General features: G+C 40.9%; 1 protein-coding gene across 1 annotated transcript in view; it reads right to left on the bottom strand.

Annotated features, from left to right (window-relative positions):
• Pfdn1 (prefoldin subunit 1) overlaps nt 1-17,900 on the bottom strand; it is a 51,157-nt gene that overhangs the window by 29,921 nt on the left and 3,336 nt on the right. The window contains exon 2 of the mRNA XM_057788969.1: nt 17,252-17,418. Within this exon, the coding sequence (XP_057644952.1) occupies nt 17,252-17,418 (167 nt within the window). The remainder of the gene's footprint in view (nt 1-17,251; nt 17,419-17,900) is intronic.

Below are 17,900 nucleotides of genomic sequence, written 5' to 3'. Positions count from 1 at the left end.
TCCCATGAACGCTTTATCATGTCACTAATTGTTAAACTTTATCCATGATGTCAATTGCCCATATATCTTTTTTATAGATTTATTTTTACTTTTATGTGTATGAGCATTTTGCCTGTGTGTATCTGTGTACACTACATGTGTGCCTGGCATCCATGGAGGTCAGAAGAGGACATTGGATGCCTTAGAACTGGAGTTAAAAATGGTAGTGAGCTACCACATGGTGCTGGGAAATGAACCAGGGTCCTCTGTAGGAGCAACAAGTGCTCTTAATGGCTGAGCCACCTCTCCAGCTCCTAGTTCAGCTATCTTAACTATGACTGTTGATTATCTCCTGGAAATATTGCTCACACTCATTTAAAAAAAATCATTAATTGTAGGTCTTTCCCTATAGAACCCATCATTTCTAAATGTTCTCACTGGATCCAAGAGACAAGTGCTATTTCAGATAAGACTGTGTCGCACTGGAAGGGTTGGTTTTCAGAATCAGGTGATGCTCTTCAGGAAGAGCTGCTCTGAGCTGCACTTAGTGACAGGACACGAAGAGCATCACACAAGGCCAGGGCCGGGAGCTGTCAATTACGCCATTCATGTACCATTTGGCTAATCAAAGTCCTTTAGGCAGGGAAGTAATATTCAAAGTAAAATACACATTTTCTAACAGCACTAGTTGCCTACCATTGAGTAGTATTCTCAAATGATAGGTCTGGGAATTTTTCAAGGCTAAGATTAGAGGTCATTACTTTATGTGGCCTTTAAAAAGAAAGTTATCTGAACAGATACTAAATCCCTTGAGCAGAAAATAAAGTCACTAGAAAGCAAGAAGAGTAAACAACAGCAACACGTTGTCCATGGCCACACACTTAAGGTCACTATCTTAGCCAGGCCAGTCTGCGACTGCGAGCTCAAAACATCTCAGCCGTCCAGATATTAAACAAGATGAGAATTTTATAAGCCCAAATGTTTACCAAAAAGGGTTGTTACATAACAAAATTCAAATACAAAATATATGGAAAGTTGAGTCTCAATTCAAAAAGTGGCACAGATACTCTATACAGTTACTAGAAAGACCTCCAAAAAGCTAAGATTTCTGAAAAGTCCTTAGGAGATAATTTATCTATGATCTAAGGGGCAGTGAATAATTTAGAGATGATGTATCTTATTTTCACAATGTGTCTTATTATCACAAGTATTAAACATACAGCTTCTAAAAGAGAATTTCACAAAGATCCTGCCTAATTGTGTCCATAAACAAATAGATAATAAAGACTCTGGAGTTGAGGCTGGATGGGGGCGCACACCTTACACCAGCACTCAGGAGGCAGAGGCTGAATGGGGCGCACACCTTACACCAGCACTCAGGAGGCAGAGGCTGGATGGGGGTGCACACCTTAACCCAGCACTCAGGAGGCAGAGTCAGATGAATTTCTGTGAGATTAAGGCCAGCCTGGTCTACAGAGTGAGTTCCAGGATAGCCAGGGCTACACAGAGAAATCCTGTCTCAAAAAAACAAGATTCTGGAGTCGAAAATGTACCGAAAAGAAAAAAGGAAAGAATTCTGTGACAAATGAGGGGAGCCGGTGTGCAGATAACAGCTGGGGTCACATGACCTGTAGTAGAGCCACTGCTCTGCAAAAGATCTGAAGCCAATGTCCTGTGTTACCTGTTGCATTAACTCCTCATTTGTGTGCATACTTCCCTGACTCCTCCCCGCTGAGGACACCACAGGCTGTGATCCAGATCATACTACAGGACTGACAGGTGATTCCTTTTTGTTTGTTTGTTTGTTTGAGTCAGGGTTTCTCTGTGTATCTCTAGCTGTTCTGTAGACCAGGCTGGCCTTGAACTCAAAAACGTCCACTGCCTCTCCTCAATATATGTAAAACAACTCAGGTGCCAGGCGCATGCCTTTAATCTCAGAACTTGGGAGGCAGAGGTAGGCAGATCTCTGTAAGCTTGAGGCTAGTCTGGTCTACACAGTAAATTCCAGGACAGCCAGAACTATACAGTGAGACCCTCTCTCAAAACAAGCAAACAAATAAAAAAGAATATAGACCCAGGAGCTGGAGCAATGGTTCAGTGGCTAAGAGCACTGGCTGCTCTTCTAGAGGACCCGGATTTGATTCATAGCATCCACATGATGAGTCACAACCATCTATAACTCCAGTTGCAGGGATCTGATGCCCTCTTCCAAACTGAGAGCACCAGACATGCATGTGTGCACATACATACATGCAGGCAAAACACTCATACATATAAAATAAGATCACACACACACACACACAGCCTGGAGAGATGGCTCAGTCATGAAGACAGAACACCATTCTTGCGAAAGACCTGAGTTTGACTCTCAGCATCCATGTGAGACAGCTCACTACCACCTGTTAAGTCCAGCTCCAAGAGCAGCACTTCTGGCCTCTGACACATGTGCACACCTCCCTGCCTCAGAGCACACAAACACAAAATTTAAAGTAATAAAAATTAATCTAAGCTGGGCTGTGGTGGTGCATACCTTTAATCCCAGCATTTGGGTGGTAGAGCCAGGCAGCTCTCTAAAGTTCAAGCCAGCCTGGTCTACCGAGAGTTCCCAGAACAGTAAGGGCTACACAGAGAAACCCTGTCTCAAAAAACACACAAACAACAATAAAAATTCAATCTTTAAAAAAAAAAAAAGCCTGTGGGGAGCGAGTGTGCCTCTGTGTGAGCGAGTGTGCCTCTGTGGGGAGCGAGTGTGCCTCTGCGTGAGCACAGCCGTGTCAAGGATGCCAATGCCTTAGATTCATCAGAGGGCAAAGTTTCCACTGGTCCAAGTACAAATGCTGAGAAATGGCCGTCCAATCTTTAGGTAAAAACAGTATGTGCAAAAACTGACAACTTCAACTTCCTCCTCCTGGATGGCTGCGTGGTCAACCCCCCACCACTCCCCCACAGACACCAAGATCAGAGAGCCCACCTCCTTTTCCTTCACAGTATACATAATAAACACACTTAATACCCAGCTGTGGATGCAGGCCCGCCCAGGCCCAGTCTGACGTTACTTGTGCCTGTCTTTCTCAATCTCCCTTTGCTCCCACTCAGGTTTCCGGCACCCAGTCACATGGGCCATGGCATTAACCACAGCTAGCTTTCTCAAAGTAGCCGACAACTACAGATCCCCAAATATGCTGAGCTCAAAACAACATAGTTAGACAGGCGGCACAGTTCAAGCTGATGCTAAGAACGGCGAATGAAATGCACTCTAGAGGCCGACAAGAAAGCTCACGGGATAAAGCAATTGCTGTGGGAGCCTGAGGGCCTGAGCCGGGAGAGAAAAAACTCTACGAAGTTGTCTCTTCATTTGCATACTCATGCCATGGCAGGCACACAAACCGTACATCTCCCGTACATCTCACACACACACTCTCTCTCTCTCTCTCTTAAAAAAATAAAAAATAGGGCTGGAGAGATGGCTCAGTGATTAAGAGCATTGCCTGCTCTTCCAAAGGTCCTGAGTTCAATTCCCAGCAACCACATGGTGGCTCACAACCATCTGTAAAGAGGTCTGGCGCCCTCTTCTGACCTTCAGACATACACACAGACAGAATATTGTATACATAAATAAATAAATAAATATTTAAAAAAAATAAATAAAAATAAAAAATAGGGCTGGAGAGATGGCTCAGAGGTTGGGAGCACTGGCTGATCTTCCGGAGGTCCTGGGTTCGGTTCCCAGCAACCACGTGGTGGCTCACAGCCATCCGTGGTGAGATCTGGTGCCCTCTTCTGGCCTGTAGGCATACAAGGAGGCTGAACGCTGTGTACACAATAAATAAATGAATCTTAAAAAAAAAAAAAAAAGAAAACACACAGATGTCTACATTAATTATATAAAAAAATAAAAAATAAAAAAGACTACCATAGGGGCTGGAAAGATGGCTCAGCAGTTAAGTGTGCCTGCTGTTTTTCTACTGAACAGAGTTACATTCCCAGCACTCACAATGGCTAACAACCACCTACAATGAGGTCCAGGAGACACAACGCCCTCTTCTGGCCTAAGCAGGCCCCGAACACACGTGGCATACACATACATAAATTTAAATAAAAACAAAAACAATCAACCTTTTATTGATGTCAAGTAAGAAAAAATGAATAATAAAACACACAAAAATAAGTCCTCAAGTTATCTCATGTAGTTAGACCTAGGAGGAAAAAAGGAGAGAAGAAACCTTTAAAGAGATCATGAACTTGCACTTTCTAAAACAAACAGACCACCACTCTAAACCACCACGCTAGGACACTCAGAGTCCCAGCCAGTTTCAAAAATGAGAACTCACAAAAAAACAGAACAAAGTATAAACTACTGCAAACCAAAGATAATGACAGTCTTAAGGGCAGCCAGAAAAATGACACATTATATTCAGAGATAAGAATTATAACATAAACTATGCAAGGAGAAGACAATGGTATGACATTTTCAGAGTACAAAAACATTATTAACCAGCATTATATACAAGGTGAAAATATATTTCAAAAATAAAAGAGAAATTCAAACAAAAGCTGAGAATATTTATCCTGGCAAATATGTGTCATAAGGAATGCTACAAACAGTTTTTCCACCAAAAGAAGTGCCAAGGCTGGGGACAGAGCTCTGGGTGAGAGTGCTTGCCCTGCCTGGCATGTGCAAGACCTGAGCTCAATCTCCAACACTTGGAAGGGGAAGGCAAGAGGATTATGTTTGAGGACAGCCTAGCTACAGAGAGTTCCAGGCAAACCTCGGCTACACTTACCCTGTCTCAAAAACAAACGAACTACACTTGTCCATAACCAACTAATTCTCAACAGCACCAAAAACATACATGGAAGAAAAGACAGCCTACCCAATAAACGGCGCTGGGAAAACTGGAAATACAAACGCAACACATCAAACTTGATTCCTATCTCTTACTCTATACAAAACTGCATCAAAGATCTAGAGGTATCACAGATGCAAAAATCTTAAACAACTGGAGGTAAACAGAGGAAATTATTCAAGGCATTATTACAATTTGGGTGTCCTGGTGGTAGTGACTCTTCCCTGTAATCACATCACTTGAACATTCTAATACAGGAATGACTGCTATAAATTTGAAGCCAGGATTTACTAGGATACCTAGTAAATTCCAACCTGAGTAGTGATAAGTGGGACATCTGTCTCACATAAATAAAAGATAAAGAGATAGAATGACTTTCTAAACAGGACCCCACCCAAGACATGGGAAACAAGATGTTATTTCATGACACTAATAAGCATCTGCACAATAAAGAAAATAACTAACAGTGATGAACCAATCTACAGAGGGAGAAAAAATATTTTCAACTGTCAAGTCAAAGAATCGATGCCCAGACTACACAGAGAACTGAGAAAACATGCCAGGGAGCACTGGAGCTAGGGGTACAGCTCCTTACACGCAAGAGACACTGGGTCCCATCACCATCATCACATAAACCAGGTTTGGGGCCTATAATCCCAAAACTTGGGTAGTGGAGGGAAGGGGATCTGAAGTCCAAGGTCATCCTCTACTACAAAGAGAGTTAGGGCCCGCAAGATGGTGAGCAGGAGGAAAATACCGTTGCCGAGACTGACAACCTGAGTTCAATCCTGGTATGCACTTAGGAATGAGAAAATCAACTCCTGTAAGTTATCCTTTGCTCTCCATATACTTGCATGTCCCTAACCCTGATGGCGCGCGCGCACACACGCACACACGCACACACACACACACACACACACACACACACACAGGGACAAATAAACTACAGCACTCTAGATGCGTTTCACGGCCTCGCAGCCCTTTCCCCTACACTCAGGCTCTTCCGTTCTTTCCACTGTCTCTTCCACAAAGACAGAACTAAGTTCTACAGAGGATGGTATAAATGTCTTATTATGGGATAAATAAGGAGAAATAACGTATAATGAAATCTTTCATAGCTCATGGGTGATTTTGAAAGCTCCCCAAACAAATTATATGTAAAGAAACAGATGTGCCAATTTCCCTAATCCAATCATTGCATATTGCATGTTTGTATTGAAGTGTCACTAATAGGTTGGGTGTGGCACGCACCTTTAATTCCAGCAGGCAGATCTCTGTGCGTTCAAGGTCAGCCTGGTCTACATAGGGACTACACAGTAGTCCAGACCAGCCAAGGACTACATAGTAAAATCTGTCTAATGAAAAGGCTTATACTATAGTTATCTGACTTACATTTTTGACTGCTCAGTTGAAAAGAATGCTACAGAGGCTGGAGAGACGGCTCAGTGGTTAAAAGCACTTGTTCTTGCAGAACAATTGAACTGGGTTCAATTCCCAGTACTGACATGGTGGCTCGCAACCATCTATAACTCCAGTTACAGAGATCCATCACCCTCTTCTGACCTCCATGGGCACCAGGCATGCACACAGTGCTCAAACATACATGTGAGCAGAACGTCCATACACATAAAATAAAGTGATGAATAAATATTTTTAAAAAGTGCTTAAGGAAAATAAGGCTAAAGCAGGCAGTGGTGGCACACACCTTTAATCCCAGCATTCAGGAGGCAGAAGCTGATGGATCTCTGTGGTTCGAGGCCAGCCTGGTCTACAGAGTTACAGGAGAACCAAGGTTACAACGAGAAACCCTGTCTCCAAAAAACACAAAAACCTCCAAAAAGAAAGAAAGAAAGAAAGAAAGAAAGAAAGAAAGAAAGAAAGAAAGAAAGAAAGAAAGAAAGAAAGAAAACATAGCTATATAACGGTAAGATAGAGCCCACACAGTAGGTAAGCGTTATAATCCATGGTAGTTTAGACTGGGGTGGTGTTAAGAACAGCTCAGATTATGGGCTAAATTCAGAAAACCAATAGTATTTGCTACTGGGCTGACTATAAGATCAAATAAAAAGGTAAATCTCCAAAGATTTGGAAGCACTGAAAGGATGGAAAAGTCATTTGCTAAAATGGGAAAGACTGAGCAACACGGCTTACTCATAATGAGCAAGAACTTTATGTTGGCCAAGCTAACTCTGAGATACATATTAGAGCACCAAGAGAGAGGACACCAGACAGGTGGATAAGCAAGCTCGGCATTCAGGAAGGCAGACTAAGTTAAAGATAAAAATGTGGGCCTTTTCGGTATATAAGAAGACATCTGTAGGTTGGTGATGTAGCTGAGTCATAAGGGGCCTGCCTGGTATGCAAAAAGTCCTGGGTTCAAACTCCCAAACCACAAACCAGTGATGGCAGTGCACGCCTATGAACCCAGCACTTAGGATGGAGAGGCAAGAGGAGACATGCACGGTTGGTAAAGCGCGTGCTCTGCAAGCACAAGGACCTGAGTTCAGATTCGCAGCACTCTGTAAAAGGCCAGGCTGTGGTCCACACCTTGTAACCCTAGGGCTGGGCAGACAGGGACAGGAGGCTCCAGGAGCTAACTAACCAACTAATCTTGCTGAACTGATCAATTTTAGGTTCAGTAAATCTTGTCTTGGAGAAAAAAAAGGGGGGGGGGGCTAGAGAGATGGTTCTCACATGGTTAAGAGCATTTGCTGCTCTTTCAGAGAACCCACATCTTCACATAGAGGCACACATGAACATGTACACTCAGCTATACAGTAAATTCAAGGTCAGCCTGGGCTACATATGATACTCTGTCTCCAAAGAGAGAAGGAGAAGTAATTCCAGTAAGACAATTAAATATAAAAGAGAAAAAAAAATCTACGCAGTAAGCCCAAAGTCAACCTAATGTTTACAGATGTGAAAGAAAAGCAGATGGTAGGACCAAGAAGGAATGCACAGCTGGACTCCGTCCTGCGGGGGCAGGGGAGACTCAGCACTCACTGTAGGGCGTGAGCACTCACCTGGCGCTCCTGAGGACCCTGGCCCACCTACAAACATTCTGTGTTCTAGAGAAGCAGCGAACACTGCAGGGTTCAGTTTGTACTAATTTAAAAACATTGTCTATTTTTAAGTCAAAACCATTGCCCCTGAAATGGAAGCTGTAGTACGTTAATCTATTTTAAAACAGGTGTTTATTTTAGGTCACTATCTGGCATTCTAAGTATTCTGGTAAGCAATCACCTCTGATGTTGACCACTTTTATTCTGGCCTTGTCAAGCCTCAGATGCTGAAGTAAGTAGTGAAAAAGCTGACTTCTTTTGTTTAAGACGTGATCTTTCTTTCACTGGGAGGTTAAAATACTGGAAAAGGTATAATCAAGGATAATAAAAAAGTTAATCTTCTATGAGTACTGAAAGACATATACAGAAAGAAAATTGATAAAAGAGCAGAAAGTCATAAAAAGCTTTTTTAATAATTTATTTAACTTTATTTCATGTGTATTGGTGTGAAGGTATAAGACTGTGGAACTGAAGTACAGACAGGTGTGAGCTGCCATGCTGGGAATTGAACCTGGGTCATCTGGAAGAGCAGCCAGTGCTCTTAACGGGTAAGTCATCACTTCAGTCCCCTATAAAAAGTTATTTTTGACACATGTCAAAAGTCAGTCAGAAACACACATACAGGATGCCTATTGGAAGCTGGTTTGGCAATCCTAGTTCTTGGGAATCTGTATCAGGAAAGTCAACGTTAGTTTGAGACTAGCCTGATCTACATGGTGAATTCCTCCAAGCCAGACCAGGCTAAAGTGTGAGAACATGTCTCAAAATGAAGCAAAACAAAACAAAAAATAGGATGCACACTGCCGTCCAAATCTTTTACTCTCAGCCAACATAAAAAGATGGGCAGACAGCAGTCATGAGATCTTACCTATTTAGAAATAGATTTTTAATACTAGGCTCTAGATGCCTGAAAGTTTTGATATCAGAATAATTTAAGTCCTCTTTGAAGCCAAAAGGATAATGTCTTCCAAACACCTGATCCATTTCAAGGTAATGGATATGCCTCAAAACAAGGATGGCTCAGCAGTAAGGGAGTCTGCCACCAAGTCTGGCCACCTGACTTCAAGGCCAAGAACCTAGGTGATGGAAGGAGAGAAGTGACTCCCTCATGTTGTTCTGACTGCCACATGTGTTCTCATATACAATAGATTAATTAATTAAAATCATTAATTTTAAAAAGAGACAGGGACTAGAAAGATGGATCAGTGGTTAAGAGTGCTTGCTGTACCTTCGATGAACCCAAGTTCAGTTCCCAGTACCCACATGAGGCAGCTCACAACCACCTGCAACTGCAAGAACACAACATGTTCTGACACACATGTGTGCGCACACACACACATGCACACATACACGCAATTTTTTTTAACAAGAGAGGTAATAAGAATTCCTGACCAAGATGGATCTAGAAAACATATTGAGTGAGGTAACTCAGACTCCCAAAAGACAACAAATATCTTATGTACTCACTCATGAGTGGCTTTTAGACATAAATAAAAAAAAAAGAGCAGCCTACAATTTACAACCCCAGAGAACCTAGACAACAAAGAGGACCCTAAGAGAGAGAGACATACGTGGATCTAATCTACACAGGAAGTAGAAAAAGGAAAGAACTCCTGAGTAATTTGGGAGCATGGGAACCATGGGAGAGGGTAGGAGGGGAGGGAAGTGGAAAAAAATATATAGCACAATAAAAATAACTAAAACAACAACAACAACAACAAAAGAATTCCTGACCAAGACAATGAGATATTCTCTCTCAGGCATCAGACTCAATCCTTCTGTCTCGGTTCCATGTGCCCAGTGATGGGTTAAAGGGGTGTGCCATCACTCTTAGATCTCAGCAATTTTTTGATACAAGTATTAAGAAAAAAAGAATACTAACAATTCGTTAGTCTCACACCCTGGGTCAGTTCTTTCCTTTTGGGAGTTTGATCGAACCAGCTATAGTCCTTGACACAGCACTGCAGCCCTCTCATTCAGATCAGACTGCAAGCTGCTCCTAAATCTGTCACGATGACATAAGCGGCAGTTAAAATCAGAAAATTCTTTAGTACACTTAAAATGGACTGTTTTCTTCTCAAGTCAGTCGGCTAGAGCACAGTTCCCCAGTGACAAAGCAACACGGGTCGCTGCGAGTGTTTGTGAGTGGTGGTACAGATGCCTGTTTGCCATCTGCTTAGACACACCATGGCATTGTGCTGCTGAGTGACTGCAAAGGCAGACTGTTTAATCCTTTCTGTGGAAAAACAACAACAACAAAACAAACAAACCACGTATCAGGTCTTTTTTCAAAAAGCTATTTCTAATTATTTTATGTGTAGGCATGTTTTGCCTACATGTATGGCTGTGTACCATATGTGGCCTGGAGCTCATGGAGGACAGAAGAGGATACCAGATCCCCTGAAGTTACAGATGGTTGCGAGCCACCACATAAGTGCCGGGAATTGAACCCTGGTCCTCTGGAAGAACAGCAGCCAGTGCTCCCAAGCACTGAGTCATTATCTTTCCAGCCCCTAGGTCAGGTCTGTATGTGTCAGGAATTGTAGATGCTAAACAACAGAATGAATGGAATAGATTCTTAAAAAATAAAAAACAAAAAAACTTAAAGCCTAAAAATAAGTAATGCCATAACAAGGATACATTAAATAAATATTCATTTTAGCATGTTTCAGATTAAGAGACTATCTCAGATAAGAGACTTCTTTTTTCTGACAATCGACTCTAATGACACAACATTTTCTAAGTTAATGTCCTGTTTCCAGTGAGAATGTTCACATTCTGGAGAACTCAGGAGGAAGACAGGAAGGAATTATTAAAGAATCTTCTGCAGAAGAAACATGACTATGTGAGTCTTACGCAAATGTCTGCTAAGCGCTGCAGCCTAAAAACAATTATGTCACTGCACACAGCAGGAGAACAAGTCATAATGAGCATCAAGTTTTAAATCATTGGCAACTTAAGAAAATTAAGATTACTCAAAGGTCGCCTCTCTCCAGAGATGTGCCCATCTGGGGTTCTATACATATTCGACATCAACAAAACTGAAGTCATTTTTCCCAAACACACAGCAGGAAAGTTGTTTTTCTTCCCTCAGAACTCTGAGCGAGGAAAGCAATGACTTTAAATGGCTCTGTATAAAAGCCTGAGAAGGGCGAGTCTGTGTTCTGTTAGGAAAAGCAGTTGAGCAGTAAGAACCTCTCTTAAAAATAAAAATGTTTTACACAAAAAGATAAAAAGCAAAAATATTACCTCTGAAAATCATCTTTGCATTGCTTCTAAATCCTAAAATACAGGTTAATCCCTCGGGAGAGAATATAAAAGGAAGTTACACAACTGTATTAACATAGGGCTCTCCTGCCAAAAGTAATCTACACATTTCCCCATCTGTACTCAGCATCAAGTACCTAAGCTTGAGCCTGGAAAGCCGACTCTTCCGGAGGCCCTGAGTTCAATTCTCAGCATTCACATGGAGACTCACAACTGGCTATTACTGTGGATCCATGGGATCTGCTGCACTCCTCTCTTGTGGAGGTGTACATGCAGACAAAATACATAAATAAACAAATCTTAAAACGTAATAATAAACAAATATCTTAACCTGATTCTGGTGAGAGGCAATAGCATAGCTTGTGTTTATTGTATCACAACAGCAGAATGAACAATGCCAACAATGTTTGCTGTGCGATACTTTTTAATTTTTATTTCCTTATCTCCTGGAAGTAAAATATTACTTTCTTAAATTTTAAAATTACCTCATTTAAACTGGAAGATAAACTCAATATAGATACATGAAATTATAAAAGGGCTACAAACCTGAGATGGCACAACTATTACCTATTAATATTTAACATAAGTAAACTATCCTACCTTTACCAGATGTCACAAGTGAAATTACAAGTCAACTGTCACACGAAAGAGTAAGACAACTGCAGGAACAACATTACAATTTTGGACAAAGGGCAAATCGACCAAGCTGCGATGAAGACTTAGATTTCTTTAGCCTAATTAGCTGAAAATCTGCTTGGACGCATTTTACGAAGTATCTCTTGGCTATCAAGAGTGCACCTACTATTTCATTCCTACCTAAGCAGCATTTAACTTGAGTTTATACTTCTAGATCTTTCAACCAACAAAGATCAACCGTAAAATTACTTCAACAAGTAGAAATAGCCACACTCCCCACCAGCAACCTCTGCATTGCTAGACGCTTATCCAGCTGGTGGATTTATACCATTGTTCATTCTTAGTTCCTAATGTAAAAAATACCCACAGAACGGTAGCATACCTCTAAATTGGTCTAAATATGGCACCAAGTTATTTTTAGTCAGCTTCAAGCTTTAAAAAGGGACTTATCATTCTTTTCAAAGGCTAATCTACTCAAGTTGCTCCCATGTTTAAAAAAAAAAGATAAATAAAAGGCCAATTTATCTGTTTTGAAAATCAGAAATGTTATTTATGCAGTGGTCAACAGTATGTTAGGCTAGTCCTCACATCAAATCACGGTCAGAACTGTGCCTATTGTTTATAAATATACAGTCTTTTCAAACACTAGCATGGCTAAGTGATATTTGTGCATACTTAAATATAATTCTTATCAAAACATTAATATTATTTTTAAAACCTCACCTGAGCCTATACTAAGTAAAAAAGAAAACTCACATTAGAAATTGTTTCTTATTTGTGAAAAAGATACAAGAAATATTCAGATCCCTTTTACTTGAAATCTGGATTCCTCCTTGCACACTAGGAAGATGCAGAGACAAACCCTTGCAAATCTCCAGACGGACCGTCCCACAGTTGTGACTTTCATCACACTTCTCAAAGCAGCGCGGTGAGGTCAGCTCACAAACAGCTTAAGCAGCAGAACTAGGAATCGGTGGTAGTAGTATCAGGCTACATAACAGCCTCTCCAAAGAATATGAAGTAAGAGAATGAAAATGTGCTGGCACCGTCCCAAAAGACGGACAGCTACAGCTTCGAGCCATTAGGTTCAGAGCTTACAGTGGAGAGAATTCCTCTTCCCTGACCCTGCAGCTTGACTTTCCTGACTTTAACCCCAAAATAGCCACATAGAAGTTATTGAACACTGTCAACCATCTCTCTAAATATAAGCTGAAGAGCATGTGGGATTGCAAAGATCTGTTTAAATACACACATGCCCTGAAAAGGAAACTCTGTCTTCCATCGATGCGAAGATGAAGAAAGTCAGACGCAATTTACTGTATAGAACAGCCTTTGTTACCCAGGAATTGTGCCTACAGCATAATTCTGAAGGTTTAGGGGTTTCTTTGTTGTCAGTTTTGACACACTGAAACTGCCTGGCAATGAAAATTAGTCAACTTTCTCAAAAGAAGTAACCCTAGCAGTAATCAAGGCAGATCAAGCAATGCTAAGAAACAATCCCTTTGCCTTTAGTCATAGTTACTTTGTCTGTCAGTTCTGAGTCGGTCTCACTGTGTGACCAGGCGAGGCTAGAACTCCTTCTGTCTCCCAGACTGGACGAGAAACTCAATCCTCCTGCTCAGCCTCCCAAGTACTGGGATTTAAGGCATTTACCACCACACATGGCTTTACATATTACTTTTATAATCTCATCTTGACCAAATCATACATTAAAATAGGATTATAAACCCGAATTCTTGAACCTCTCACACTTTCTAAGCATAACTCTTCTCTAAAGAATCAAGAAGCTAGGCATAGCAGCACAGGCTTGTAATCCTAGCACTTAGAAGGTAGAGGCAAGAGGATCAGGAGTTCAAGACCACTCTCACTACACAGAGTTTAAGGCCAACCTGGGCTATCTGAGATTCCACATCAAAATAAACAAAAATGACTCAAAAGATCCTAGGCTGAAAAACAGTCAAATTTAATTCAAATCAATATATATTTATTTAACATGTATTTTGCACCAAACATTATTCAGAGAATGGAGAAGCCAAAGGTAATCTATGTACAGGGTTTTAAGAGAGTTTATCTCATTGGGGAAATCATATGATACACTCAATGGGTTCTACTAAGAGTCAAAACAAAAACCTTGGTGTTGCTGATGAAAGAGTGGGTAAATCCAGAGATGTCTCGAAGACATCGCAGGATCTGAGCTGTATTCAAGCTCCTTTCACAAAGGAAGAAGAATATGAAAGCCAAAAACAGAATGAGCAAAGCTTTTCCAAAAAAAAAAAAAAGTACAAAAACATGACATATATGGAAGAAAAAACCAAAATACCCTTATAACAAGGGTAAAAACGCCTGGTACACGTGCCAGTGCTCTCGTACCTTCACCCATGACAGACATCAGCAATCAATCAGCAATCATACTTTTTTTTTTTAAATTAAATCAGAGCATACTTAAAAACCACACAAAGTCTCAAAATCCTTCTAAACAGATAACACAAAAAGGCAGAGCCATGAGACGAAATGCCTAGGACTTGAGGCTAGATGGGCCAATTAAAAACAGGATATATGGCCATGAATGTGAGGCTAACAAGTTTAGACTTTCTCCCACAGTAACAGGATAAATAAGATCGATTCTGGCACTGTGAGGAACAGATGTGAGCAGACAGGATGAGCGGCACTGTACGATTAGCTCTCCCATAATCGCACTCTTGGGAGCAAAGGGTAGGTGATAGGAGCTCAACATGATCAAGGCTACAACAATAAATTCAGGCTAGCCTGGGCTACAAAAGACCCTATCTCAACAACAACAACAAACTTGAGAATGTACATCAGTGATACAGCACCTGTCTAGCAGGTGTGAGGCCCACAGTGCAATCCACTGCACAACAGAAAAATAGTAATTGTGGGTCAAAAGAAAAGTAGAAAAACCTATGGCTGGCTCTAAAAAAAAGCAGAGTTTTAGATTCTAAAATCATTTAAAAATAAAAATGGGGGTAAACCCATGTAATTAGAATTCTCAAGTAGCATTCAAAAGGAAGGTAAAGGCTAGGACGAAAGAAGTAAAAAACAATGTTAGGCTCAAGATTACTCCAGACCATAAATTCAGAAGTAGGTATTCCAGGGTTGGCATCAGGAAAGAGAACATCCTCATGACCAGACTGGCACTCAGCAAGTCTCTCCTGCTCTGAGGCACCAATACGCTGGCCAACAGCAGATGTGGTTACCTCACACGCCCTACGTGCCTCGCAGCACAGGGCAGGCTCACGCTGTGCAGAACGCCAAGATGCTCATCTTAAAACCAAGGCTCATCCAAAACTCTAAAACCGCACAGAAACAGAGCTCTCATGAAATAATACCATTCTATCATTAACTACTTATACATAAGCCTTACACTCTTTGCATGAAATACAACCTATCGGTAGAATTTTGGACAGAATGAAAAAAAATTCCTACCTCATATGCAGAATGTTTACTAAATTCTAATTCTAATACATTCTAATTAGATACAAAACTTCAGGGCTGAGGATGCAGCTTAGTGGCTAAGGACTTGTCTGACATGAATAAAGCCCTAGTTTTGATTCTTTTTTTTCCATTTTATTGATTTTTATTGTGCTCTACTTTTTCTCTGCTCCCCTCTCTGCCTCTCCCCTCCCCTTCAACCCTCTCCCAAGGTCCCAATTTACTCAGAAGATCTTGTCTTTTTGTACTTCCCATCTAGTTTTGATTCTTAAAGTCAAACATAAAACAATTAAAATTTAAAACTTTTTTTAATTGCAAACATTAATTTCAGGGCAACACATCCCAATCATCCTAGCCCTTGGAAGATACAAGATCAGAAACTAGCAGGAAGCTAGCCTCAGCTACATGAAGCCCTGTCTCAAGAAAGAACAAAATGCTGGGCATGGGGGTCCGTGTATAATCCCAGCACTCAGGAGGCAGGGGCAGATGGTTCCCTGTGAGCGCAAGGCCAGTTTGGTGTACATAGTTCCAGGCCAGTCAGAACTCCATAGCTCCACAGAGAGACTATTTAAATAATAATAATAATAATAAAATCTTTGGCTGTTATAAACAAAGGCTAAAGTAATAATGTGAAGTCCAAGAATACTAACAGGCTAGCATTACTGTTAAGACCTAAGGATATTCAAATTGAGGGATAGAATTACCTCCAGTGAATGCCAGCAATGTATTTCACACTACACAGACACACAATCAAGGGTTCTATTTTGTTCTAATTCTTTTCTGTACCATTAACAACCTCACAGACTGGAGCCAACACTGAGCACCTGCAATCTCAGCACGTGGTGGACGGAGGCCGGAGGACCAGGTGTTCAGTCACCCTCCACTACACAATTAGAGTGAGACTTTCTCAAAAATAAAGACAAACAAACAAACAAAAAACACAAAAGGGACTCGCAGTCTCTTATAATAAGACAAAATGAAAAATGTGAACATAAAAGAAAATGCATGTGGTTCATTTGAAAAAGCAAATCCAAAATTTATCACTTCTCTCTTAGCAGAAAGAATGAATTTGTCACGGGAAGGGCCACCTTGTCATGATGTCATTCTAAAGTCATCACAGAATTTTACACGTTATGCTTGCTTCCAGTCAATCACAAAGAAGTCATCCTGAGACCGAGGTCAGATTCCATTCTAAAGATCTCCAAACTTAAAGGAATGGTCTGTAAGAACATAACATCCAATACAGACACAGAGACCCCTCCTCCCCAGTTTAAAAAAAAATCAGCTCTTCCCCTTTAGCTAACTGTAATGGAATGTGGCCCATACACAAGGGCTTTCCCATTCTTCATTTTCTCAGAAATATAAAGCAGACTTAATCTTTCTTATAAGGAGAATATGTTTGTGATAGAAAAAAAAATTGTAACATAGTGGTTAATTATATTAATAAGCCTTTTCCCCCCTCATTAGCCCACTCAAATTCTCAGGAGTGCTTTTCCTTTCTCAGCAAACTCTATTTCCTCTCATTAAATTTTCTTTAAATTAATAGTTGATAATTAGTACAAAGGGGGCACCTGCACTCACTTGCACAGACCAACACACAGACACACCATACATACATAATTCATAGAACTTTTTTAAAAGGGGGGGGGTGCAGTGATGGTTCAGCAGTTAAGAGTCCTAGCTGCTCTTGCAGATGGCCCAAGTTCAGTTCCCAGCATCCACATTAGGAGACTCACAAATACCTACAACTCCAGTTCCTAGGGAACCCAAAGCCTCCATGGGCATGGGAGACAGACAAGAGAGCTCCGTGAGTCCGAGGTCAGCCTGGTCTACACACAGTGTGAGATCCAGGATGGCCAGGAATATACAGAGAAACCGTGTCCTTAAAAAGAAAATAAAAAAAGAAAGCTTTCGTAAGTTTTAACCCAAGTTTTAAAATAAACAATTCCACCATTTAATTCACACGAAATCTGTCACAAGAAAGCAGCACAACAGCTGTGTTTTACTCACATCCTCCCGACGCCTTCGTACATGTTAGTCTCATCTACCAGCGTCATAATCTCTGTGTCTGTGAGGTGCGCATGCTTTTTCGTTCTGTTTAGCTGTTCAATCTGTAGGTCTGCAAGCTTCACCTTCTGCTGAGTATCAATAACTTTGGCTTGAAGCTCTGTGAAGGCCTAAGGAAAACAAGACCCTGATTTAGAAAGGAAACATTTAAGTCAAAGCCATATTTATTAAAACAGAACACACTAACCAAAGTTGTCAAACTTACCAAATAAGCACAAATGAGAGTCAACAGAATTCTAATACTATGCTAAATTCTAAAGGTACCCTATTCAGACAATGTGATCAAATGAACAAGCAAAAGTCCATTAAATAACAACCATATTTCAAATAACTAAAGAGTAATAAAAGGAATAAACAAAATACTCGGGGATAAAGCTCAGAGATCCAAAGCAAGAACTGTAAAAGGAACAATTCACTACATCTATATTATATCCTAGAATTCAAAGCACTTCACATCATTTCAAAATCCTGGCTGGAGACTCGGAGCTGGTGTCTCACGCCTGTAACACTAATAGCTGGGAGGTGGAAGCAGAGGATCAGGAGTAGTGAGGACTCAGACACAAGATATCCAAGGCCATCTGGGCTATAAGAC

Source organism: Chionomys nivalis, chromosome 14 (assembly GCF_950005125.1).
Source record: "Chionomys nivalis chromosome 14, mChiNiv1.1, whole genome shotgun sequence".
Lineage (NCBI taxonomy): Eukaryota > Metazoa > Chordata > Mammalia > Rodentia > Cricetidae > Chionomys > Chionomys nivalis.
Note: the sequence above shows the minus strand (reverse complement) of the source record. Positions and strands in the feature narration are given on the sequence as shown.